A 25,565-nucleotide genomic window follows, 5' to 3' on the forward strand; every position below is an offset into this window, starting at 1 on the left:
CTGGCCGTGTCCCCGTGCTGTCACAGCTGTCACACAGTGAGTAACGATGAGATCCTTTTATTAAGGAGTTTAGAAAGTCCACATGTACAGCTTTGGACACACTCACACACGACCTAGACTTCACAGCACTGCTACACACCAGGGCCTGGCCCAGGGCTTCTCTGGGAAGGTCCATGGCCACATCCCAGCCCCACGGTCACCCCTGCCCACCCCTTTCCAGGGAGGTGTCACCACAGATGGGTTTAACCTAATCCAGGGCCATGGAGCAATGCTTGAGCTCTTGGGAATAATCCTGGGAAATCCTGCGTCTTGGCATGGATTAAAAACCTCTCGTGCAAGTCAAAACAAATCTCTGGGGGGTCCTGGGTGGCACAGGCAGTTACACAAGGATGTGCTACCAACAAACCAACCTACAACATTCCCTCCCTGGCATGGCAGAATGCCAGTGGAGGGGTCTGCGGGGGGATGAGCCTTCCCACCCAGCACATGGGAAGCTGGGTTCCATGTGCATTCATGGTTCCATGTGCATTCCTGCCCAAAGCATCAGAAAACCCAGCTACAGCTAATCTACCAAAAAAACTGATCGAAAAGTACAGATGGGTGCAGGCAGGAACCTTTCCAGAAAGGTCCAGTGGAATGCAGGAAGCTCCTTGGAAGCTGTCAGGGCTCCTGCTGTTGTGCTGAGAAATGCCACTGCAGAGTTCCCCCAGTCCCCATCGTTGTGGGCATGGATGGAGTGCTTAGAGTTGAGTGCCCTCCACTCAGAGCTCTCCCTCGCCCGAGGGCTCTGAAGGGTCTCTCTGGCAGAGTAAAAAGCTGTGGTGATCCCAGTGCATCGTTTGTCCATTTCTCTGTCAGGGCGGACAGACAGACAGACAGACAGACACTCACCCAGTAGGTGAGAGATCTTGTCCAGCACAAGATCCAAGGTGGGGAAGGCTTAAAAAAAAAAAAAGAAGATTCACAGAGGGAAGTACAAACCTGGCACAGTTGGGAAGCTGAGCCTTTGATCTCCCCGTGCTTTAAGCTCCCCTGGAAATGGAGACAGGGGGAGTTTTCCTCCCCTCCTCAGTCCATCTGTCTGTCTGATGGCGTTTCTTGGGGCAGGGCTCTGCTGTAGCACGGGCAGAGAATGCTGTAAAGGGTGGCAGGGCTCTGTCTGTCCCCTCCCCTCTCAGTCCAGAGTCTGCTCACATTTAGTTCTCAGTTTTTTTGGACAAAATCCCCCGTTTGAGTCCTTGCAGGGAGCCAGCAGGAGACATCAGTCCCACAGCCCATGGCAGCTCCTGCCTGGGCTGGCTGGTGCTGCTGCCCAGTTATCAGGGCCCTGCAGATGCTAAGCCCCACTCGGGGCTCCTCTTTTGCAAAACCTTAACAGGATTTGAGGAAATGAAAGGCTTTGGATATCTGCAGGTGCCCAGCCAGTGCCACAGCTCAGAATGCAGTGTCCAGGCCAGCAGTGAGCAGAGAGGGCTCACAGGGAGATGTGGCTGAGCTGCCCAAAGGGTCTGGGGAAAGGTCACAGCCTCTGGATGGTGAAAGTTTGATGTGAATCCCAGTGGGTCTGGTTGGGAGGGAGGGGCTGTGAACTGCAGGCAGAGCTGCGTTGGGAAGTGAGCCTTCCTCACCTCCTCCTCTTCCTTGCTGTGCTCCCTGTTTGCCCAGCACTGCCAAAGCAGCTCCGTGGCATGCTCAGTTCTGGGTGTGCGTCCTTGCAGCGCTGGTCTGGCTCCCTTTGGGGTGTCGTGACTTGCTGGGAGGCTCCAGGACTCAGGACAGGGACAATGGGGAGTAAGGAGCTGGTGGTTGTCCCTCCCCAGCTGCGCTGCTCCTGCAGGGGCAGGGGAGAGCGCTCTGCAGTCCAGGGGAGGAGTTGCTGGCACGGTCAGGCTGGCCCAGCTGAGCCTCCCCATCACCAGTAGCACCATGGGGGGAGCTGGAGCTGTGGAGCAGCAGCCTCATCCCAGTCCTGGGGGTTAGGGGGGCCCATGACAGTGCCCTCAGCCCCTTGCCAGCTTGGTGAGCCCACTGCCAGGTGTCAGTGCCCAGGGCAGAGGTGACCAGAGGTGCTGAGCCTGCCTGGGCTGCTGCATATCCCTCCCTCCCTCCTTCCTTCCCTCCAGGCAGCTCCTTTCCTTCCTGCCGGGCACCTCTGCCCAAATACCTGCATCCTCTGTGCCCCAGCCAGGAGCACAGGCCGTGGGTCACACTCTGGCCAGGACACCTGGTCATGGCAGTGGGAAACAAAGGTCTGACAACATCTCTGGTTGCCCAGGAGCCAAAGTCACCCTCACTGGCAGCAGATGCTCCCCACGAGCCCCTCAGAGGTGGGCAAGCCCTCGGAGAGGATGAGGAGGATGGCAGCTGAGGGATTGGGTCTGCAGGGTGCTGGGGAGGGGCAGGGGACCGGGCACGGAGTGGGGGGCGCTGATGCCATCAGCTAATTCTCCTCGCGGATGGGCCGGATCTTCATCTCGGTGAACTTGAGCGAGTACTGCCAGCCGGTCCAGGAGGACCACTCGATGCCGTCGGCGTAGGAGCTGTGGTGGCCCCGCAGGTACTGCCCGTTCAGGTTGGACGTGTGGCAGTTGCGGTACCACCAGGCGCCGTGGTAGAAGGAGGCGCAGTTGTTCTCCGAGTGGTCGTTGTCCAGGTCCTTGGTGGTGAACTTCATCCCGTTGTGCTTCAGGAAGGAGTCACCTGTGCCAGGGGAAAGGAGATCCTGATGGGCACCTCCTGCTCCTCCAGCAGATGCCCAACCTCACCCACCTCCATCTCCCCGAGGCCGCAGGGATGCAGCTGGTGCTGCTGCCATGGGACACTGGGACACCCCAGCGAGGGGGTTGGTGCCCGTGTGTCGCAGACATGTCTTATGAAAAATCTTTTCCTTAAGAATTTTTTTCTCCTGAGAAGCCTCAGGAACAAAATATAAACAATTATTATCTGCTGCTGTGGAATGCAACAGGTGCATCTGTGATTGGTCTCATGAGGTTGTTTCTAACTAATAGACAATCACAGTCCAGCTGTATTGGACTGTCTGGTCAGTCACAAGATTGTATCATCATTCCATTTTCATTCCTTTTCTATTCTGTTCAAGCCTTCTAATGAAATCCTTTCTTCTATTCTTTTAGTATAGTTTTATATCTATATATATTTAGTATCTATATATATCTCTATATATCTATATATATTTAGTATAGTTTTATATCTATATATTATATTATAGATAATATAATAATATAATAATATAATAATAATTATAGATATAAAATATAATAATAATTATAGATAATATAATATTCACAGTATATTATTTATATAATATAAATATACATCTATATTATATAAATATAAGTTATACATATATAAATATATATTTATATTATATAAATATAATATATATTTTATATTTATATAAACATAATATTTATATAAAATATATTTATATAGAATATTGTTTATATAAAATTATTGACATAGAAATATTTTATATAAAATATTTATTTATATATTATTTATATATAATTTTTATATAAGATATAATATTTTATATTTATATATAAATACAAAATAATATTTCTTTTTATAAAATAATAAATTAGCCTTCTGAAACATGGAGTCAGATCCTCATCTCTTCCCTCTTCCTAACACCCCTGTGAACAGCACCACAGCTGTGTCCCCCCCCCGCCCATGGGGGATGTGCCCCCCATCCCGCTGCCCCACCTGCTGTCCCTGAGTAGTCGGCGATGGTGATGGGGTACCCGTCCTCCTCGGGGTCCACGGAGAAGAGCCCCACCCCGAAGCTGCCGTAGTGGGCGAAGGCGGTGCCGTTGTCGAAGTCCTCCAGGTCGATGCGGAGCTCGTAGCTGCCCTGCACCGTCAGCAGGTGGATCCTCTTCAGCCCTGGCAGAGGGAGAGGGGTGAGTGTGGGCATGGGGTGCCCAGGGCTGCAGCCCCTCCCTGCCTGCCCAGCCCATCCCTCCCAGCCCATGGGTGGGGGTTTCGGGGTCCCCTCCATCACAAAGGGACCCCAGAGCTCCCCAGGCTTTGCCAGGACCCAGCAGTGCCAGCCCCACACACCCAGCCAGTGCTCTCCTGTCAGCTTCCCAAAGCCGTCCCGGTAGGCTTCCCAGCCACGGAAAAAGTTCACGGAGCCGTCCTCCCGCCGCTGGAACACCTGGGGACACACAAAGGGCATCAGCTGTGGGGCTGCTCCCAGCCTATGTGACCCCCGTGCTCCCCACCGCGCTGCCCACCCCTCCCTGCCGCTGCCTAATTAGCGGCACAAATTAAACCCTGTCGGCTCCGTGATTGCACAGGGATGAGCTCCCCGGGGAAATGCTCCATCCCAGGGGAGGGTGAGTCCGTGCAGGCAAAACCCTTCACAGGATCCTCTGTCTGGAAATGTGAGCAGAGCTCGGGAAACCTGAAGTTCCTTGGGAAGTCGTGGGGTGTCCCTGGAGGGGTGGACACCCTGCAGGCTGCTCCTGCACAGGTGAGCAGGGACACAGGGGGCACGACCCGAGCCCTGTGCAGCAGCACGGGGTGCCCAGGTTGCTGTGAGCCCTCCTTGCCAACAGTGGGTGCCCAGAGCTGTGTGAAAACCCAGCGGGGCTGATTTCTTCCTCCTGGATCTCCTTGCTCTCCTGGGCAGGCACCCCATTATAAAACATCATCTCTGTGACAGCCTCATTAATCTCCCAGAGAAATTAACTGTGAGGCATGGAGTGTCCTGAGCCCTGCAGAGCCCCCAGATCCCAGCCAGATCCCAGGGCTCAATGCAGCTTTTCTGCTCCGAGCCTTTCCCTTTTCCTCTCCCATCTGCTCACCAGCCCGTGTGCCCTGTGTGTTCCATCCCCTTTTATCCACAGTTTTGGGTTTGATTTATTGACAGCGATCCAGAAAATGCTGCTTCATGCCCGACCATTTGAACTTAATTAAGCCTCCAGCCCTGGATTAATTGCATTAAAGTTGGCTGAGCAAGCCTGCCCCGCTCCCACCAAGCTCTGCGGTCCCAAGGCCATGGTGGGGACAGCTGGGACACTTGGTGGCTTGAGCAGAGCCCTGCCAGGGGCCAGAGAACCTCATCTTCAGGGCTGCCCAGCACCCCAGGACTGGGGAATGTGGATGAGCCCTGAGCCACCCTGCTCTGCTCCCCGTGGCTGCCCCTGCCCTCCCACACCGGGTTTCACCCTGGCAGGTGAAGCAGAACCACCCTGTGACCCTCTCACTGTTTGCCCTTCCCCAGATGGGCGTTTTTGGGGCTGGCTGTGCTGGCTGAGGCTCTGGCACAGCTCTGATCCTGCTGTACTTACCTTCTAGAATTAGAGCCTTAATTTTTATCCCTGCGTTGAGCACTTGAGAAGCTGTGGTTAAGCCCATTTAAAGGGGCTTTCTTCAGCCTTGCTGGGAAAGGGGGACAGCACGGCTGGACAGGGGCCTGAAGCTGCTTTTCCCCAGCCACCACCAGCTCCGTGGCTGGCGTGGGGAAGGCGGTGGCTGCAGCACCAGTGCTCCCTCCTAATCGGCTTTGAGCCACAGCTCTAAATAGGCCAATTGCCTGAGTGGTGCCCAGGGAAGCGTGTGGGACAGGGCTCCACTGCCTGAGCCTTGGCACAGCTCAGGAATCACCCCAGGAGAAGCCTTCAGTGCCCCTCTGCCCCCCAGGCTCAGCCCCACGGGGGCTCAAAACCAGGTTTGCTGCTGGTGAGTGCTGGAGGTGCTGTGTCCTCCCAAGTCTCCTGCTCCATCCTCACCATCTCTCATGCACAGTCCCTTCTGTGCCTCTTCTGTGCCCCTCCAGGTGCAGGCAGGGCTGTGGGAGCCTCCTGGTCACCCTCTGGGGTGCTGGGGATGCTGGGGATGCTGGGGATGCTGGGGATGCTGGGGATGCTGGGTGCACCAGTGACCTGCAGGCTCATGTGCTCCAGCCCTGCCTCGCTGCTCTCTTCCTCCTCATCAAATATGCATCACCCCCCTCTTAAGCAAAAAGGATTTCCCTCCCTTCTTTAAAGGCAAGGCTGAAATATTTATCTCCCTCATTCTCTGCCTCCCCCAGCTGCCCCTGTGGGGCAGGGACAGGCTCCTGCAAAGCCACAAACCCAGAAAAACGGGTTAAAAGCAGGGAGAAGTGGGAGCACCAGCCTGTGCCTGCCATGGCACTGGCAGCTCCTCTCCCTCAGCTCCACCAAACTCCTGGTGGGCTTGAGGCTCCCAGTGTGGGGACATCACCACCACAGAGCTCAGGCTCCTGGTCCCGTTTTGGCAGCCATGGCACAGAGCCCACAGCCCTGTCCCCTGTCCTCTGAACTCTGTCACAGCAGGGAGACTCAAAGAAAGGCAGGGAGAAAGCTCTGGGCAGTGCAGAGCCAGGCCCCAGGATGTGCCAGTGCCTTGGGGCAGCCTGTGAATACCAGGGCCGGCAGCTCTGCCCGTCCCAGGAGCTGCTCCTGCCTGGCCCTGCCAGCAGAATTGTCTTGTCCTGTTTGTGGTGACACAGAAACCACGTCCTCTGGAAAGAGGACGTGTTTGTGGCTCCTCTCAGCCCCTGCCTATGGTTTGCCCCAGCCCAGTGTCAATGCCCAGCCCCATCCCTGCAGCAGGGGCTGCCCAGGCTGGTGAGGCTGTCCCCACCAGTGTCCCAGCACAGCAGGTGCCCCTGCAGCTGGAAGCTGTCACTTGATGTCACCACAGCCCTTGTGCTGCTGGCACAGCCTTTTCTCCTGCTTTCTTTGGCTCTCCCACCATTTCCCAGTGCATGCTGCACATGGAGGTGATGCTGAGGGGCTGAGGTGCTGATCCCAGGGGATTTTGCCCCAAATGAGGAGCAATGGAGGCTCAGAGGCACTGAGAGGAGTGTGGGGCATTCTCAAAGACATTCTGAAGCCAACATCATGTGAAGAGGACACTTTTGGAGCCCTGCTGGGATGCTGAGCTCCCTTGACCTCTGCCATGCCATCATCACTTCAAGAAAGAGCCAGAGGTGAGCGTCAGGGGCAGAGCTGGGCTGGGCAGCCCCAGGGCAGCCACTGCAGCCCCAGGCAGTGCTGGGCACAGGGCATGGATGGCACTGACCCAGATCCACATCCCCAGCAGCACAAACGTGGCCCTGCTGCTGCCGGGCAGGACTGAGGGGGGACAAAACAGCCCAGGAAGGGGACAGGGAGCAAGCAGGACCCTGCAGAGCAGGCTTGGGGACAGTGAGGTCCTGAGCTCTGCCCTTGGCCTCTGAGCTGCCCAGGCAGCCTAAAGCTGAGCTCAGCAGCTCCCAAGCTCCCGAGTCAAAATTGATTCAGCTGCTGCCATCGCTTCCACCCACCCACCCACATGCAAATAAGCACAAATGTCAGGAGAAATCACTCCAGAGAGGAGGGGAAGGGGAAGGGGAAGGGGAAAGGGAAGGGGAAGGGGAAGGGGAAGGGAATTTCCCAGGCTCTGCCCCACAGCACCCATCCATGCCATGGCTCACCTGGAGCCTGGGTCAGGCAGTGCTGAGACAATCCCTGCACCCAAGGGATTGGGGCACGTTTGGGACCCTCTGCTGCAGAGCACCCCCAGAAACAGGAGCCTGGGGTGGGCACCCTCAGGCCAGCCCTGGCTGTCTGTGGGGTCCTGCTTTGGCTCCTGGCCCCATCAAGGCAGGGGTGACTCTGTGGTGTCTGTGCCACTGCACTCCCAGGCTCAGAATCCCTCGCTGAGCCCCCTCCCCAGCCTGCAGCAGCTTTAAATAAGCCTCTGAGTGTCTCACTAATCACCTTGGGCTGCTCTTCAGGCTTGGCTGGGGCTGGCAGAGGCTGTGCAGGCTGTGCACGGGGTTTGCAAGGACCCTCTGCACCTTGGGGAGCCGGAAGGGTCCCCTCTCCCCTCTGTAATCCCCCTGGAGCTGAGGTCCCTGGCTGTGCTGTGCCTCAGTTTCCCCACTGGAGCTGCTGGTACCACCCTGGTACACACCACAGGTTCCTCCTGCCCTGGGTGGGCTCTCAGAGGCTCTCACCAGCCCCTGAGGGCAGGGGGGCAGGGGGCTAAGCTCCCTCCTGGCCCTGCTCAAAGCTGCTTAGGGGGATCAGATGGTGGGGATTTGTTTCCTAGAGCGCCCAGCTGGAGGGTGCTGGCCAGCTCTGCTCATCCAGAGCGTTCTCAGGGCACAGGCTGCCTGCCCACCCCTCCTGCTGGGACCCCAAGTGATGCCCTCCAGGGCAGGGGGAGCTGCTGACCCCCAGCTGCTCCCTGGGGCAGTGGCAGAGCCGTGTCCCCATTGCTGTGATCACAGCCCATCGCAGCTGCTGCGGCAGAGCCAATCGGACAGGGAGTGAATCAGCAGAGCTCCCGTGGTGCCCCAGGCACCCTGGCCTTAAATGAGGCCAAATGTCCGGGTTTGGGGTCTGCCCTGAGCCCCAGCACCCCCTCACCGGGGCAAAGCACAGCCACAACCCAGCCCTGCTGAGAAGGACAAATTCCAGAGGTGGCACCAACTCCCTGCCTGAACCCCCTCCAGCTCCAGCCCAGCTCCCCAGGGCAGGGCAGGCACTGGGCTCCAGCTCCACCACTGGGCACCTCTGGGTGCACAGCCAGGCCCCCCTGACACCGACTGTCCCTCCTGGTGGCACCTCCAGGTGTCCAAAGTGCCATCTCCCCTGCCCAGCAGTGCCAGCAGGGCCAGCAGTGCCATCTCCCCTGCCCAGCAGTGCCAGCAGTGCCATCTCCCCGTGTCCCCAGCAGTGCCAGCAGTGCCAGCAGTGCCATCTCCCCTGCCCAGCAGTGCCAGCAGGGCCAGCAGTGCCAGCAGTGCCATCTCCCCGTGTCCCCAGCAGGGCCAGCAGTGCCATCTCCCCTGCCCAGCAGTGCCAGCAGTGCCAGCAGTGCCATCTCCCCGTGTCCCCAGCAGGCTGCTGGCAGCTCACTCACCGTCCAGCCGCCCCCGTCCGTGCTCATGTCACAGTAGACCTGGAAGCCATCAGGGTAGTGGGTGGGGAAGATGGAGTAAATCCCATCCTCCTGCTGTCCACTCACGTAGATGTCAAAGCAGTCTCGGGGCCGGGAGCCTGCAGCCATTGGGGTGGGGTGGGATGAGGGGAAAGCTGGTTAATTAATGGGCTAATTTAATGTCTTGCCATTTCTTCCAGGCTCCCAACCTTGCTTCCAGCTTGGTGCTGCTTTGCTCTTTCCCTCCCTTCTCCTCTGATGCTCGGGGTGAGCAGTGCCAAGGGGGATGGGGCTCCCCAGCAGCTGGCAGGGCCTGACCTCATGGCCCTGTGAGATGGCAAGGGCAAGCTGGCACCCAGATGGGGACAAGGGACAGCCAGTGCCCAGGGAGGCTGTGGGCACATGCTCCCAGCTCCAGGACAGGCTCCCTCAGCTGCATCCCAGCCCAAGGCTGAGGGATGTGCCTGTGCAGGGCCACCCTCCACACCCGATGGAGGTGAATGCCCTGCCTGGTCCCTGCTATCCTCTGTGAGGAGCAGATGGGTGTGCAGGGGTGTGCAGGGGCTTTTGGGCTGCTTCATGGACAGCTGGGAGCGGCACGGTGAGAACTCCCCCTCCCAGGACACACCTTTCCCTCTCCCTCCTCCTCCACCTCCCGCGCTGCACTAAATCCCTTCTCCAGGATGCTCTGCCCCATGCTGGGCGGTTCCTCCCTGCCCCGGGCAGCCCCAGGCACATCCCTCTCCCCAGGGACGCCTCTCACCGTTGGAGCAGCCCCGGGGCCGGGCTCCCCTGGCCGGGGCTCGCTGCAGGTCAGCCTTGAGCCGGGGCCGGGCCCCGCCGCGCTCCCTCTGCAGCGAGTCCAGGGCGTCGCTGACAGAGCTCACCAGCCGAGCCATGCTGCTCTGGCTCTCCGACAGCAGCTGCGGGCAGGGCACACGGGGGGGGACACAGAAATTGTGGTGAAATGGTTAAATCCCTTCCACATCCCAGGCCCTTGACCGCTGTGCTCAGCAGTGCCAGGGTGTAAATCCACAGATCCCATAAAACATCTCTGCTGCTTTATCTCTGATCTTCGTTGGTTTTTGGCAGGGGTCAAGGTCCAGATAAGCACCTATTGCCCCCAGGGAGGAGAAATGCCCAAACCTGGGTGCAGTGGTGCTGCAATCCCATGGGATAAAGAGCATTTCTGGGCAAGGACAGGATGACGGAGGCGGCAGGAATAGCCGTGTCCTGAGGCAGCCGCCAGCTCCTGTCATCCCCTGAGGTGACCCAGGCTGGGACAGTGACACGGGGTGGCTGTGGCAGAGCACCAGGATGGGCAGAGAAGAGAAGCAGCGAGAAACAAGCAGCTCTGGGCAGAGGGAGCTGAGTACCAGGAGGGTCAGGCATGGAGCCCCCAGCCATGCCCTGGATCTTGCTGTGACACCTGGCAGACCCCTGGCATACTCAGGTAAGCATTTCAACACAGCTCATTGGCTGGGAAATTTTGGGGACTGTATGGAGGGGGGATTGATTTCTGCATGGACTGCCCTTGAGAAGGTTCTGTGGTGTGCTTGGCTCTGACTGGAGCTCCCAAACTGGACCTGGAGCTGGGACACCCACAAGGTGGGAGGCTGCACACCAGGCTCACTGGCACTGGGGTGGTTTGGCAGGGAGACACTTCCCAGCCTCCAATTCCCAAGCACTTCAACCTCAGCTCCTTCTCCTGCAGCTCTCCCCTGGATGCTGAGGGCAGGGGTTGTGAGCAGCCAAACCCCAGGGACACTGGGATAGAGAATTCCACCCCCAGGGAGCCCTCTAGGAGCTCTGCCCTGGATTCTGAGAGCAGGAGCAGCCATGGCACGGGGACATTGGCACAGGGAATGCCACCCCCAGGGATTTGTTGGGTTTGGTGGGTCAGGATAGGTGGGTTTAGTGGAAGGCTAGGCCTAGGCTGCTTAGGGTGAAGGCTGAGTAGAAGCTTAGGTGGAGGTAGGACATAAAGAAAGTTATAGGGTGGGAGCTATGATCTGTTGAGTGGAAATCAACCGTCTTAGACTAACTTTCTGTTATTCTGCTCATTCTAATCCGCCTTGAATTCATTGGCAGACTAGTCCTAGGGTAAGGAGGAGGATAAGTGAGGAGGTTCAGGTTAGGGTGGTGTAGGGGATTGTAGTTGGGTGGCTCATGGTAGCGGGAGGAGTAGGGCCTGCCCTGCCTGGCACTGCCAGCCCCAGCTCACCTGGATGAGCCTGCCCTGCTCTCCCTGCAGGGCGCTGAGCTCCTGGCCCATGGCGCTGTGCCCCTTCTTGAGCCCGTCACAGTCGGCACGGAGCTGCACGGCGTGGCTCAGCAGCTTGGCCACCTCGTCCGCCACCGTCACCAGCAGGGCCTTCTGCTGGCTCTTGGTGGCCTTGGCGTCGGCGTCGTGCTCGGTGAGGGCGTGCAGCAGGGAGCCCTGCAGCCCCTCCAGGCGGCCCAGGGCGCCGGCGGCGCTGGGGCAGTTGGGGTCGATGAAGATGTTGATGCGGGAGCTGTCGGCCTTCTCGATGGTCACCAGCGCGTTGGCCTCCTCGGGGTTGGTGCTGATGACGGGGGGCGGCTCGGTGACGGGCGTGTGGTAGTGGTTCATGAAGAGGATGGCCCCCGTGACTGTCACCGCCAGGAGCACGGCCACCGAGAGCAGCACGGTGCACAGGATGTAGCCACAGCTCATCCTCTGCGGGCACACAGACACACCGTCAGCACTGCCCCGTCCCCTCAGCCCAGAGCGACGGCGTTTGGGGTCTGGCAATGGCTCTGAGGGTGGGGAGGACCCCAGGGAGCCCTGCAGGGACACGGAGGCCACAGTGAGTGAGCAGAGCAGCCGAGCCCGCCGAGGAGCGGGCCATGAAATAATAACGAGAGCGAAGGCACGGCCCCGCCTGCTCCCGTGGCATGTTTTATTTACAGCTCTGATCCTCGGCTGCTCCAGCCCTGGCTCCCCAGGAGATGTGTGTGGGGCTCCCTGCTGCCCTGGGCACAAATGTGGGGAGAAAATGGGAAAACACCTTGTGTCCCTCACAGCAGGCATCACAGGGAGAGCAGCACTGGTGGCTCTGGGGCAGTGCTGGGATCACGCTGCCCTGAGTACCACGGGGACTTGCTCTGCATAGGGCAGCTCCCAGCTATGGCAGGCAACTCATCTTCATCCCCCTTGTCACCTCATTTCCTGCTGGAGGGGGACAGAGCTGCTCCCAAAGCCTTTGGATCAGTCCCAGAGCCTCCTGGCGAGGGAGAATCGCTGGGAAAGGTCTCTGACCCCCCCAGCCCCTCTGGCAGCTCTGCTGCTGCTCAGACCCATGGGCTCAGCCCGTGGCCCCTGCTCCAAGCCCACCAGGAGCCTTTTCTCCCTGCAAAGCCTCGAGTGCCAGCACAGTCGGTGCAGGGCGGGTGAGCTGCCACCCGATCCCATCGGCTCCCAGTCCCCCTCCCCTCCTCGTTACACCTGCAGGACAGAGGCTGTGATTTCCCCCTGACCCTGGCCACAGCTGTCACAAGGAATTGCAGGGCTGGCAGCAAACTGCAGATTCAGAGAGACAAAGACTACTTTCCCCAGAAACGAGGGGAAAATTGCTGCATCTGCAAAGATTTCCCAGGCCCTGTCCCCTCCCGTGCACATCTATCTGGAGTGACACCTTCCTTCAAGCACCCTTCACTCCGTTCCCTCTCACGCAACCGTTTGCTTTAAGGTGACCCCACAGCTGCAGCGGGGCTGCCTGGGGGGCTGAGGATGCCCCACCAGCCCCAGGGTGTGCTCTGGGTTTCTCCCCCTCTCCGTGGAGTGAGGCTGCAGATCAAACAGCCCTGGAGTGACTGGGAAGCCACCTGCAGGGAGCTCTGTGAGGAGACAGCCCCAGGCTCAGCCCCTCGGTGCAGGTTAAAAGGAGATGTCAAAGGCAATAAGGGAAATTCTGGGCAAGCAGGGGGTTGAGGAGTTTGCCTGGTGTGTGTAGTAGACACAGAGCCCTGCCTGGGGGCACAGGGGACACCCAGGAGCAGCAGGATGGTGGCAGATGCCCATTGCTCACATCCTTATGTGGACACCCAGGACCTGGGCTCAGCTGGGCCCCTCAGCACCCTGAAGTGACAGGAGGGGTGGCTGCTGACCAAAGGCCAGTGTCAGGTGGTTTGGGATCTACAGAGTGAGCAGAGACCCTGTCCCTGTGGTTGTCCTGGCTGTGGCAGCACCCTCATCTCCAGGACTTTGTGCCCTCCCATGCTGCTCCCCACAATGCTGCCATGTCCAGCTGGAGGGGCACATGGAGATGCAGGGCCTGAGGGTGCCCTCTGAGCAGAAAGAGCTCCCAGAAGAGAGCCATGAGTGGATGAGGCTCTGCTTCCCACAGCCACACAAATCCCAGCTGAGCTGTAACACACCAAAACCTCACAGCTCTGCCTGGGTGTAGCACACCAGGAGCTGTATCCAGCGGTTTTCCAGCCTTCAAGCCCCACAATCACTGCCCTCCCACCAGTAACAGGAACTGGGAGCCAATCCTCTTCCAAAGGGATCCCCCCTGCTTGTGACTGCAGGATCCTGAGTGGCAGCAGCCTCAGGAGTCCCACGGCATTTTGCTGGCAGGTTGTGTTACCTGGCAACCTGCAGTGGGGAGAGGAGGCAAACTCAGCCAGTGGCACCAACAGCACTCCAAACTGGGGTGGGGGTCCCCCCAAGCCCCTCCAGCAAAGCAGCACTGCAGCAGCTGCTGGCATGGGACCCTGCAGACACCCCCTGCCACACGCTGCTGCCTCACCATGACCCAGCTCTCATGATCCACAGGCTTCCTGCTGTCTGTTCTATGGCCTCAAGCTCCTGGAATTCTTGCCAAGACTTTTGGACAGCTGTAAGACATCCCCCTGCCCTGGTTATTGATGTTCCCCTGGGGACATCCATTGGGCTGGAGGTCCCAGTGTCTTGAAATCACTCCTTCCTAAGGAGAGCAGAAGCTGTGAGACTGAGTGGTGCTTGGGATGAGCAGATCTTCACTTGCAAACCTGCTCTGATGCCTGGAGGGAGCCCCAGGCAGGATCTAAGGGATGGTTGTGTCCCTGGTTGGGCTCTCCATGCCCTGCACTGGCACAGGATCTACACTTGGTCACCCATGGGTCCTTGGTGACCCAGCCACACTTCCTGAGCAGCTCTGGACCCCATCAGGACTCTCAAATCATCCTCCAGCCCACTCAGCCAGCCAGACTGGCTGTTCTGGGGATGGAGACAAGCAGCTCCAGCACTTGCAGCCGTGGGAAGGGAAGGACAGGAGCTGGCTTGTCCCCAGGGCACCCAGAGGTGGCTGGTCCCTGCAGAGCATGGATGGAGTGGTGGCAGGAGAGGCTGAGCTCTGTCCTGGGAGATGCTCTAAGATGAGGAGTCCCCTTTGCTCCTGCCAGAATCCCTGCTCCTCTCGGCTCAGCAGACCGAGGGATGGCAGGCAGCGGTCCTGCAGCCTGGCTGCTCTGCCCCCGGGCTGTGCCCTCAGCCAGGGACGAACCAGAACCTGTGTTCTGCTTCCCAGGTAAGTGGACACTGAGGTTTGCGTCGCCCGGGCTCAGCTGCTGGTGCAAACTTTAGTCCAGGTACCCGCACCTCCCTGCCGGGGTCCACCCAGCGCTGCAGGCGCCCCAGGGCAGCGAGGGTCCGTGCCCCAGCCCGCACCTATGGCTCACTCAGAGCTGCTGAGCAGCTCAGTTTGCCTCCTCGCCCTGCTCCACCGCTCCGTCCCTGCCCACCCTCGCTGCCCATCCCGCCCTGCCGGGCTCGGGGCTGCAGCCGCCGTCCCCTCGCCCTGGGCCGGGGCTGTGTCACCCCCGCGGGCACGGAGCGGCTGAGCTGATCCCGCTCCCGTTTTCCTGCTCTCCTCCGTCACCCAGAGCCTGCCTGCCGCCGCTGCCTCGGCACGCCACGCTCTGCGGATGGGGAAGAGGAGAGGACAGAGGACGGGCGGGATGGAGCCGCTCTGTGGGTGAGAACCTGGGCTGGGCTGGAGCCGGGACCGCAGCAGCGGCTGCGCGGCAAACTCTGTGCATCCCCTGAACCCCACCGCGAACCACCCGGCTCCGCGCTGCCTTCTCCACGGCTGCTGGGGCTGGATCCGTCCTGCCCGGCTCGCCCTCGGGGGCACAGGACCGGGGGGATGGCAGCTCCAGACGGATGGCACCGCTCGAATCCCTGCGTGCAGGGAGGGAGCTCTGCCAGGGAGGGCAGGGCAGGGCAGGGCAGGGCAGGCTGGTTTCTCTCCCTGGTTTCCCTCTCGGGGGGTCAGGGGTCTCCCGGGGAGCGCAGCCCCTCTCCAGTGAGGCGCGGGAGCTGCCGGCAGAAGGAGAAGCCGGGCAGAATCCCCTCTCTTGCCTTGCTGCGTGTGTCAGGGGACAGAAAAGTGGCGGAGCTGGGGTCTCACGGCTGCTCCCCCCATCCTTGCCCAGCTCCTGGGTGCCGAGGAAGGGCCGCACTGCCGGCTCTCGGTCCTTTCCCTTCACTCACAGGCTCGCTGGAGATCTGCTGTCCTCCAGCTCCTCGCAGACACGCTTGCCCATACTCCGCACTCCTTCTTCCCACCCTGCCCGCGCTCAGCGCGCATCCACGCCTGTGCCTGTCCCTGTGCCTATCCCTGGAACTGTCCAGGGCCAGGCTGGAGGGGGCATTGAGCAACCTGCTCTAGCGGAAGGTGTCCCTGCCCGTGGCAGCGGGGTCGGAACTGGGTAATCTTTAATGTCCCTTCCAAGCCGAGCCATCCTGCGCTTCTCGGGCTCTCAGCCCGCTCGGCCGTGCTCGGGGCTGCCACACGTGCAGCGGGATGTGCAAACGGGCTCCGGCACGTGCCGGATCCCCGCGTGTCACCGCAGGCTCTGCCGCCGCAGCGCCGGCCTCCCCCCAAAACCCAGCGGGGGCCGAGAGCCGCTCCAGCGGTCGGGAGCCCCCGAACCGGGAGGGACGAGCCTGGCTGCAGCGCGGAGCCGAGATGCCAAATCCCTTGGAAAGGGTTATTTAAGCAGTTTAGAGCGGTTCAGCAGTGTGGCAGCTCCGGAGCATCGGCCGCTGCCCCAGCCCGGGGCAGCCCCGGGGCTGGGTGGGCGCCCTGGCCGCAGGTTAATTAACGCATTAATTGGGAGGGGGGTGAGGAGGAGCAGCGCGGGGGACTTCGCACGGTGGGGAGAGGGGGCAGCTCGCCACGCTGGGCTGCGCCGGGAGAAAAGCTCGCTGGGGACACTGGGGGGTCGCTGGGACCCCCGGGGCTGGGTGACCCCCCCTGCCCCCCTTGCCCCCCGCCCCGTACCTGTGATTTCTCCTGCTGCCCATCCTCAAGTTGCGAGGCTCCTCCCACGGTTTTCCAACGCTCGTTCCCCATCGCGCCGCCAACTTCCAGCCCAAGTAAGTGCCCGGACCCCCACAAGCCCCCCCAAGCCTCCTCCCCGGCGGCGCAGCCCCCGGCCCGCCCGCGCTGCCCGGCTGGCCGCGGCGGAGGACGGGCGGCGGCGGCGGCGGCGGCGGCGGCGGCGGCGGAGGAGGAGGAGGAGGAGGAGGAGGGAGGGAGGAAGAGGAGGGAGGGAGGACACGGGCACGGACACGGGGGTGGATCTTCCCTCCCCGCCCGCCCCGACCCCCCCCGGGGCTCCCCCGGCCCCGCTCCGGGCACCCCTCCCGGTGATGCCCCGGGGGATCTCCCCGCCCCCCCCGGCACCGCCCGCTGCCCCCCGATCATTCCGGACCCGGACCCCAGCCCCCCCTCCAGCCCCGGGCTCCGCAGCTGCCCAGATGTGGCAGCACAGCTGGAGGAGCGGCAGCAGGTAAGGCGGGGTGCCAGCGGGATCGGGGGTGCTGCAGGGGCCCCGGGGGGAGAGCGGGGGGCGCCCCGGAACCCGCTCACCCCTTCCCGGAGAAACGCCCCCACATCCTCCGGTGGAACGCCCCGAGCTGGTGGGGCTCAGTCCCATCGGTGGGCAGGGATGGGCAGGGTGCCGGGCGGGGGGGCGGAGAGGGCGGCATCGGCATCGCCACCCCCCCAAACCTTTGTGCCCAAGGGTAGCCAAAGTGCTGGGGGGCTCTCGGAGCAAATCCCAGCGCACTCTGCGGAGCTGGTGCTGGTGGGGCGAGGCAGCAGCCGCCCCCAGCCCCTCCAGGGTCACAGCGATGCCCAAAGCCCCGCGCTCCCAGCCCTAAGCCGAGGTGCTGGCCCTGCGTGCCAGGGCTCCCTCCCGGCCCCGTGTGCCGCCACTCCCGTGTGGATGTGGTTTTTCGTTCCCATAGCTCTGCCGCACCTCCCGTAAATCTTTTATTTGCCACTTGTCTGACCTGCGGGCAGGAGCGTTGCTGAGAGGTTCAGAGGAGCATCGTGAGAGCAGCGATGGCTCAGAGCTGCTTCAATCCGGCTGGGGGGAGGCTGAGTTCTCTCTCCAGGCTGAGAATCCCCTGGGAAACCTCCTGGGCAGCCCTGCAGCCCCTTGTCCTGCAGCGTGAGGCCGTCCCCTGGGCACCCCGCAATCCCCCCTGGGTCTGTCCTGGAGCTCAGCCCCTGTCGGGACCTGCAGCAGCTCCCATGTGGCTCCACTGGGGTGGGGGCCGCCTGTCTGTGGGGCAGGTGTGGCACAGGAGTGGCAGGTTGCATGTGTGGGGGACCAGGGGTTCAAGCAGCTTGTCTCCAGGGCACACACCCTATTGTGGGAAGAGCTGGATTCGTGCTGGGCTGGCAAATATTCCCAAAGAGCTCTCTGGGCAGGGAGGAGAGCACAGGCGTTGCCTCAAGCCGTCGGTTCCCTCTGTGTGTGTGTGTGAGTGTGTGGGGTGTGTGCATTGTCTCCCGGCCAGGTGCAAATCCTGCCTTTGGCTGCAGAGGTGTTTTGTGTGGATTTACCGGGCGATGCTCGTGGCTGGCAGCCCGGCTCCTTCCCCATGGATGATTTTCAAGGACTTCCCTTTGCAGCTGAGCCCGGCCAGCTCGTGCCGCCGGTGCTCGGTGTGCCCGCACCAGCCGGGCTCAGCTCCCTGCTCCGCTCAGCCGTGCTGGAGGCGGGAGGCGCTGGCCCCCGGGAAGCTGTTTAAGCTGAACTCCAAACAATAAAAACTTATCATTAAAAAGAAATGCATCTTGGCTTCATGTGGCCTGGCAGCGCGGGGAGGAGTGATTCAGTGGCTTGTCAGCCCTGGGCGTTAGGCACGCCGAGCTGCACAACTGGACACTATCCAAGTCCAGCAACTCATTTTCTGCAGATGGAGCCGGGACCGTGCAGCGGGGCTGACGCTTAATTTGCAATCCAACATACCTTGACATAACCCACAGCCGCACGGCGGAGGTGCTGCAGGATGGGATCCTGGGAGCCGGCTGGCCGGGCTGTGCCGGCAGGGCTGGCCCCTCGCAGCCCTGCCACGGCTGGGGTGTCCCCAGTGTCCCCTGACAGCGGCTGCCTGCCGGGGTGCAGGGTCCGGCTCGGTGCCAGCGCTGCCCCCAGGTGCCGGTCTCCAGGCCATGCGGTGAGCGGGATGGAGGTTGCCACCCTGGCAGAGGGGTCCGTGGTTTTGGGAGCTTTAGTGATGCTCAGGGTGAGCCCTGCCCGGGCCAGGGGCCAGCAGGGACACTGGCCTGGCTCATCACTGACTTACACTGAGCCGTGTCACCTCCTGTTACCTGTCATAGGGTCCGGCTGTAGCTGTGGAATTGGGGACATGGGAAGGGGCGTCCATGGCCAGCTGAGACCCACGGCCCCACAGCCCTGGAGCCAGCTCCACAGGCTGTCTCTGGAGGGATCGGGTGCGCTCAGGGTGCGCCTTGTTTTGGGCACACGGTGGTGGCTGGGCACCGATGGGCACAGACCCTCCCCCGGGGCTGAGGAGGGGGCTCTGCCAGCAGCCCAGCCCGGATCGATAGGCATCGGAGAGGATGATTCATGTCTCAGGCTATGGCCCGAGGGCAAAAGCGGGGAGAGGTTTGATGTGAGGATGCCGGGAGGCTGCGGCTCCTGCTGGGAGTTGCGGTTCCTGGCAGCGTTTCCCCTCCCGAAGCTGCTCTGCCCGCGCTGCCCCGGGGTCCCGGCTTGGCCTGGGGGAAGAAAACGGCTGAAGCAACACAGGATCAGACCTAAGCTCTAAACAGAGCCTTTTCAAACATTTCAGACACTCTCTCCTACGCTGTGGTCTAAACAGCGAGCAGAGTTGCAGTGGGGGTGTCGGGCAGAGAGGCTGGGCTGGGGTCAGCGCTGCGCCCCCGTGGGGACAGGACACCACAGAGACTGGGACAAGAGGGTGGCACTTCACCCTCCTTGTGTTCAGCCGCACTCGGTGTGGATCCCCAGCGTGCCAGAGCTGGTGAGAGCACCGATGTCCCGCGGGTCCAGCCCAGAGAGGGGCATCAGGGCTGTCCGAGACATGGGGCTGGGGTGGGGGACACCGAGCCCTCCCCCAGGAACAGCGTGTGCTTTCCTGGGCAGGGAGCCAGGGGAGGCAGAGCCGTCGCTGCACACGCACGGCGTCAGACATCATCATCATATTAATAATGAAAGGGCAGCTCCTTCAAAGCTCTCCGTCCCCGCGCCGGCGAGAGCGCGGAATGCAGAGGAGCCAGAGGAGCTGCGTGAGCCTCATCCCAAGCAGCCGAGGGAGAGCGCTGCGGTGCCCGGATGGTCCTTCGCTGGTCCTTCACCGGGCCACCGACCCGGAGCGACAAAACCCTCCCGGGTCCCCGCTGGGTGCTGTCCCTGCTGGGAGTTCGGCTGCTGCGGGGGTCCCTGCACAGGAGCAGGGCAGCCCAGGGTGCCCCCAGCTCCTGCTCCAGCACTGCCCTGTGCTGAGCCTGTGCAGGCTCCCCTGTCCCCCTCTTTTGGCCCGTTGTGGGGCCTTGTTGTCCCCCTTTTTGTCCCCCTTTTTGGCCCTCTCTCCAAGGGTTGAGTGCTCTGTCCGTCCCTGAGTGACACCTCTGGCTGTGTCAGGGCCTTTTTCTTCCACAGGGGGAATCGATGGCTCAGACAACAGACAAACCACCCACAAAGAGCTCTTGGGCTGCAGCCCACATGGGGTCAGTGGCATCACTTCTGCTCTCTTCCCTGCAAGATATTTTGGTTTTTAAAACCCCTCCTTTAACACCCCCGTTTTGTCTAGAGCATCCCCAAGCCTGGTTGTACTTTGTGAGGGTCTCAGCAGGACCAGACCAGGGCTGAGCATCTTTTTTCCTCTCTCTCCTCTGCCAAACACTCTCCCCCACTTTTGCCCCTCTTTGCTGCAGATGCCATGGTCTGGGAAGGAAAGAATGGAACCCTCTGTGCCAGGTGGAGATGGAGCACCCCACACCCACCCTGTTCCCATCCCAATCCCACCCCATGCCCACATGCTCTCCCTGGCACCCCGAGTGTTTCAGAGGGTCCCCCCTACAGCACTGTCTCAGAGGGGTGGGTGCTGCTCTGTCCCTCCCAGCTCTTCCTTTCCAGCCCTTTCTCAAGCTTTTTTTTTTTTTTCCACTCCTCCCTCCAAACACAACAAAAGCCCCAAATCCCTTGCAAATGAGAAACCTCTTTTTGTTCCTCTTTTCCCTTTGCTTTCTGCTACGGCAGAGTATTGATTGGAGCTGATGTGCTGTAATCCGCTGTTTCTCTGAAAAGTTGGCATCCCAGAGTCCCTGGAGGGGCCAGATCCTGCCCTGGTGTGGGTATTGCTCCTCTGCCAGGCTTGTGGATAGCAGGAAAGCTGCATCCCTCCCCATCCCATCCCATCCCATCCCATCCCATCCCATCCCATCCCATCCCATCCCATCCCATCCCATCCCATCCCATCCCTCTCTCCTGTCCCGTCCCATCTCTACACATGGTGAGAGGGTCGTTATGAGCAGCTGATGGCTGGGAAAAGGCTCTGGTTTGGAGCAGATCCAGGTCAGATCGCACTGGGATGGATATCCAGAGTGCTGCCTGCCCTTTTGGCAGGGCAGGGGATGGTGACAGGGGGGACATTGGTGCTGATGAGAGGGGCTGGCTGGGGGGTCAGCAGGGGTCTCCAAAAAGGAACAGTTCATTTTCCTGACAGCCGAGGAGGGCTGTGGGGAGATAGGGCTGACCCCAGCCCGAGAGGGGCTCACTGTGGGGTGCAAGGCTGTCTCTGTGGGTCTGGGCCCTGGCTGGAGCCCCCCTGTGCCCACCCACCCCCCCAACTCCACCGTGCTGCCACTCCATCTGCACTTAATGATGGCAAATGGGCCGGAGAGCTGGAAAGTCAGGGGAAAGAAACCCAGCCAAAAATCGCCAAAAAACACAGGGAAGATTTTAATTTAAAACCTTTTCCCACATGGAGAGCAGCAGCCTGGGCCATCTGGAGGAGCATATGCAGGTGAGGGGGGGCAGTGGTGCCTCCTCCAGCTCCCCTTGCTCTCAGCAGCCTCCAGAAAGGGCTTTGGGCTGGTGAAAACTAACCTGGGGGGGCCTGGGTACCCCAATCCCAAACATCAGCCTGGGGGAGCCCAGCTTTCCCTCCTGAGCTCCCAAGACCTCTCTGTTTAATTGCTGTATTTGCTGCAAAAGTGATGATGAATCCCAAAGCAAACTACAATAGCAGCTGAGTTTATTGCGAGAGATTAATTCAGCAGTTTAATTGAAACCACAGGAGCAGGATGGGAAAGCATCAGTGTGGGGCTGGGAGGAGGGGGTCAGGGTCAGCTCTGCTCAGCACCCACATCCACCCCTAGCCCCTGCAGTCAACGATGCCCAAATTAGCAGATTTACTCCTCAGAGGACTTCTCCATTGGCTGAGCATCACATCCAGCATCCCAAAGCCCCAAGTCTCCTAGCAACTCCCCAGCTCTGCCTGTGCCCACCCATTAACCCCTTCCCAAGCCCTCCCCACGCTGTGTGGAACACCCGGTGCTTCGAAGGCGTCGCTGCCACACTGGGTGGGAGCAGGGGATTTATGCAGCAAATAAATCTGCAGGATGCTGGAGGGAAGCTCAGGATGCTCGGCTGGGTGGGAGAACCAGGCTGGTTAGCCAAGACTCAGAGTGTTTGATTGCAGGTGGCACAGAGAAACCCCTCAGGTTTATGTACTGGTGGTTTGGTTTCTGAATATCACGTCAGTTTTGAAGGTTTTATCCTCCTGGCTTGTGGAGATGATGGGGAAAGGTCAGGGAAGCCCCAGATCATGGCCAGCCTGTGCAGCTCCCAGCTGGCATCGGCGTCAGGGGAGGCTGAGCACGAGCCAGCCACTTCCTCCAATTTCAACAGTAAATCAATGACACAGTTTCTTTGAGGATAGGACGGAGGGGAAATTTTCAAGGAAAATGGCCCTGAAAGTGTAAAATCGCAGCAGAACATGGTGTGATGGCCAGGCCTGGGATGAAGGAAGTGGGGCTGCTCTGTGATGTTTTTTTCAGATGAGATGGCCAATACTTCCCTGGTTTGTCTTTAGGGATCAGAAAGGAGGAAACCAGGGTTGGAAAAAATAGTGGGGTTTATGGTTGAAAAATAACAACTGACATGGAAAAAAAAACAAAAAACAAACAAGTTTGTTTGGGTTTTTGGTTTTTTTAACTGTCTTAATAGATATAGACTGGGACATGTATCCAAAGATCACGTGCCACTGAAAAGGATAAATCACTTCTCTCACTTTAATGTGCTTTGTTGAGTTTTATCAGAAACATTGTCATAAAATTACCAAATTGAAATTTTAAATGGGGGGAGAGAGGGGATATCTCGAGGGTTTATTCTTGCTTCTCTTTTCTTATTGCCAAATAAAATACAATTAAAGCAACATTTTCTATGCCAGCCAGCATAGCTAACATCGCTTTTCTGACGGCACTTTTTTCTGCCAGCCAATGAAAATAGATGATGCAGGATTACCAGGGAGCATCCAGCCTCCGTGGCTGGAGGGGGATGCGGAGCAGCAGGCATTCCAGTTTGAAACAGAAGGATTTTATTCCCGTGGTGAGTGGAAATCTCCAGGGACGTTTCCCACAGAGCTCTCTGCCGCCGCCTGGAGCGAGGCTTTGTTTTTCCTTCGCTCTCCCAGTTCCCACCAGTGCCTCCCAGTCCAACCCAGTCCTTGGCACAGCCGCCGCTCTGCGAGTGCCAAATTAACCCGGGACCCCCTGCAGCACTTTTGGGGTGACCCCAGTGGGGTCACCGTGGGCTCTGTCCCCCGTGGGGCTCATTCAGTGCCGGGGGCTGCCGGTGGCTCAGCTGCTGCCTGCACCGCAATCCCCGTGGTAATTGGATGAGGGCACCGGTCTCCATGAGAATATGAAATCAGAGCCCCAGCCCCAGTGCAGGGCGACATGCCTGGGGATAGAGAGACACGGTAGATCACGTTACAGAGGAGTTATTTCTCCTACTTTAAAGTCAAAGGTATTGCAACAACTTTTATTTGTCACAGAGCGTATTGAGGCACCTCTGATTGATGGGAGAGGGAGGGAGGAGCCCCTGGCAGAGGGGCTGAGCACCACCACTCGCCACAGTGATGGCTCTGGGGGCTGTGGGAAAGCCCCCAGGCTTCCAGCAGGCTTAAAAAGTCCTTAAGTGATTCCCAAGCCTGATTTTCCAAAGCCCCCTGAGAAACCATCTCTGTGATGAGGTGTGAGTGCTCAGCCTCTCTCAGGGGGACAGCCCAGGCTGTGGCTGTGCCCACAAACCTTTGTGGCAGGGCCAGTGCAGGTGTTCCAGTGCTGCACAAGTCTTGTGGGCAGCAGCTCAGTGTCACCAGTACAGGGAGTCACTTAGCAAATGAGAGGCTCCAGTGTCCTCCCAGTTACCAGCTTAGCTGGGTCTCTCAGTGTGGTGACCATCTGGTGGCATCTGCTGCTGCTCAGCTGTCACCCACCCTCCTGGAGAAGGGGAAATCCGGGCACCAGGGGAAATGTCCAGGGATCCAGCAGAGGATTAGGGGCAGCCATGGCAGGAACATCCCATGGCTCCTGCCCTGGTGGGGATGGATGGATGGATGGATGGATGGATGGATGGATGGATGGATGGATGGATGGATGGATGGATGGATGGATGGATGGATGGATGGATGGATGGATGGATGGATGGATGGATGGACATCTCCCCACCCACAGCACAGAGGCAGGGGGGAACACACAGCCAGATGTGCCTTGTTAGCCAATGGAGTGGCCTCAGGTGATGCTGACAAGCCCATTAAAGGGGTTTATCAAGGGGACTGGGGCTGGCAGGAGGCTGCTGGTTTTATCTGAGATGCTGCTTTTGGGCTGGGAGAGCCTAAGGCTCTGCTCATTAATTAGAAAGGCTTCGAGGAGGTTTGTACTGGTTGGCCTCACTTGTGAGCAGCCGTAATACGATGAGTGATTAGGGACTCTGGAGCTTTTCAGCCAGTGTCGTTAGGCTGCTGATGAGCTCAGGAGACAAAAGGTCCTTTTGGGCTGTGCCTGGAACCGGCTGGTCCTGCTCTCACCTGGTGCTTCCTCCTGCTGTGCTCCCCGACCTCCTGAGCCCGAGGCAATGGGTGAAATGCGTGTCCTGGGGACAGTGGTGGCTTGGCTGTCACCCTGTGTCCTTGAGCTGGGTCAGATCTGGAGTAGTTCAGCTCATCAGTGAGATGATGAGCCTGTGGTCATGCACGAGTGAAGCTGAGATGTTCCTATTTTCACTGTCTGCCAGGTATTGAGAGAATTTGGGGATGATTACCTCTGAAAAGGTGACTTTAGACCATTTGTGCATCAGGGAAGAGGATGGTGATGTGTGTCCTGACAATTGCTTTGGGAGAGAGCTCCTTTACCTGTTATGGGGTTTCCCCACTCGTCTGGGCACTGATAGTGGAGCCCTCTTGCTCAGGGGACATCCTGACGGTGTTACAGTCCTGTCCTCCCCTTGCCCCTTGAGGGCTGTGGCAAAGCAGGGAGCAAAATCTGCCGGATTTTCTCTGCCCTCCCTCATCTGCTGTCAGCCTTGGCAAAACTTCCTGCAGCTCAGCAGCGTGGTGGCCCCTCCGTGGTCTGGCTGGCATCTCCAGCACTGCATTTACAGCAGTGTTAATTAAATACTTTCTGCAATCAGCGCCACGCATGACCCCGCTCCCCAGGCTGGGCTGGGCTGGAATGTGCCATCATCGAGTGAGAACATGACTGCTGCCATCCCAGGGAATTTCTAATAGAGATTTACTCATCCCAGGCCTCTCGTTTCTCCATTTTGTGACATTTTGCAAAGTTCAGGTTTACAAAATAAGCCAGCGTGCATGAGAGATGCTCCAGCCATTATTTGCAGGCTCATTTCCCCACTACATTGAAGATGGGGTCTTCACTCTGTGGTCAGCAGAGCTGGGGGGTGTGCTGGCGGCTGCCCTTTCCTCCTCCCTGCCCTAGGGGCTGCTCTTTGTGACAAAGAGCACCCTGTCACCCCAGCTGTGCTCCCTTGCAGGGCTGGGAGAGCGGCAGAGCCGTGTCTGTGCTCATTGGAATGCTCGTGGCATCCTGCAGCTCAGCCTGCCTCCAACCCCTGCTCCAGTCCCAGGGTGAGGGATGCAGGGGGAGAGGGAACTGGCCGCAGTGTTAGGAAGGGCCATGTAAGGCTGCTGTGGTTTTTGGGCTTTGATTTTAAAAATGAGGCTGTGCTGAAAGCAGGAGGAGAGCATGGAGGCAGCAGGCTGCCAGCAGAATCCTGTTACTGTGCCCCAGGTCTCAGCTACAGGCACAAAAGCCATTCTTGGCAAA

The 25,565-nt window shown here is 59.4% G+C and overlaps 2 protein-coding genes across 4 annotated transcripts in view; one reads left to right on the forward strand and one right to left on the reverse strand.

The window, feature by feature from the left end:
* Window positions 1-41: 41 nt before the first annotated feature.
* Window positions 42-16,337, reverse strand: FIBCD1 (fibrinogen C domain containing 1). Its single transcript, XM_036394129.2, has 7 exons — window positions 16,215-16,337; window positions 11,147-11,623; window positions 9,686-9,845; window positions 8,905-9,041; window positions 4,081-4,177; window positions 3,724-3,903; window positions 42-2,700 (listed from the first exon to the last, which is right to left on the reverse strand). Exons 1-7 carry the CDS (start codon window positions 16,284-16,286, stop codon window positions 2,441-2,443), a joined length of 1,383 nt encoding a protein of 460 aa, XP_036250022.1. The 5' UTR covers window positions 16,287-16,337; the 3' UTR covers window positions 42-2,440.
* A 206-nt stretch (window positions 16,338-16,543) lies between these two features.
* LAMC3 (laminin subunit gamma 3) overlaps window positions 16,544-25,565 on the forward strand; it is a 31,388-nt gene continuing 22,366 nt past the window's right edge. For all 3 annotated transcript variants that reach the window (XM_054516929.1, XM_054516928.1, XM_036394068.2), the window contains exon 1: window positions 16,544-16,725. The gene's annotated coding sequence lies outside the window, so the exon portion shown is untranslated. The remainder of the gene's footprint in view (window positions 16,726-25,565) is intronic.

The sequence above is a fragment of the Molothrus ater genome, chromosome 20 (genome assembly GCF_012460135.2).
Source record: "Molothrus ater isolate BHLD 08-10-18 breed brown headed cowbird chromosome 20, BPBGC_Mater_1.1, whole genome shotgun sequence".
In the NCBI taxonomy this organism is placed as follows: Eukaryota; Metazoa; Chordata; class Aves; order Passeriformes; family Icteridae; genus Molothrus; species Molothrus ater.

Bases quoted from the DNA above. Each gene is read 5' to 3' on its own strand.
- FIBCD1 (XM_036394129.2), bottom strand. From the start codon at position 16,286: ATGGGGAACGAGCGTTGGAAAACCGTGGGAGGAGCCTCGCAACTTGAG. The intron at 9,042-9,685 runs GTGAGAGGCGTC...CAATGGCTGCAG, and splicing joins GCCCCGGGGCTGCTCCAACG to GCTCCCGGCCCCGAGACTGC. The intron at 4,178-8,904 runs GTGAGTGAGCTG...GTGTGTCCCCAG, and splicing joins CGGACGGGGGCGGCTGGACG to GTGTTCCAGCGGCGGGAGGA.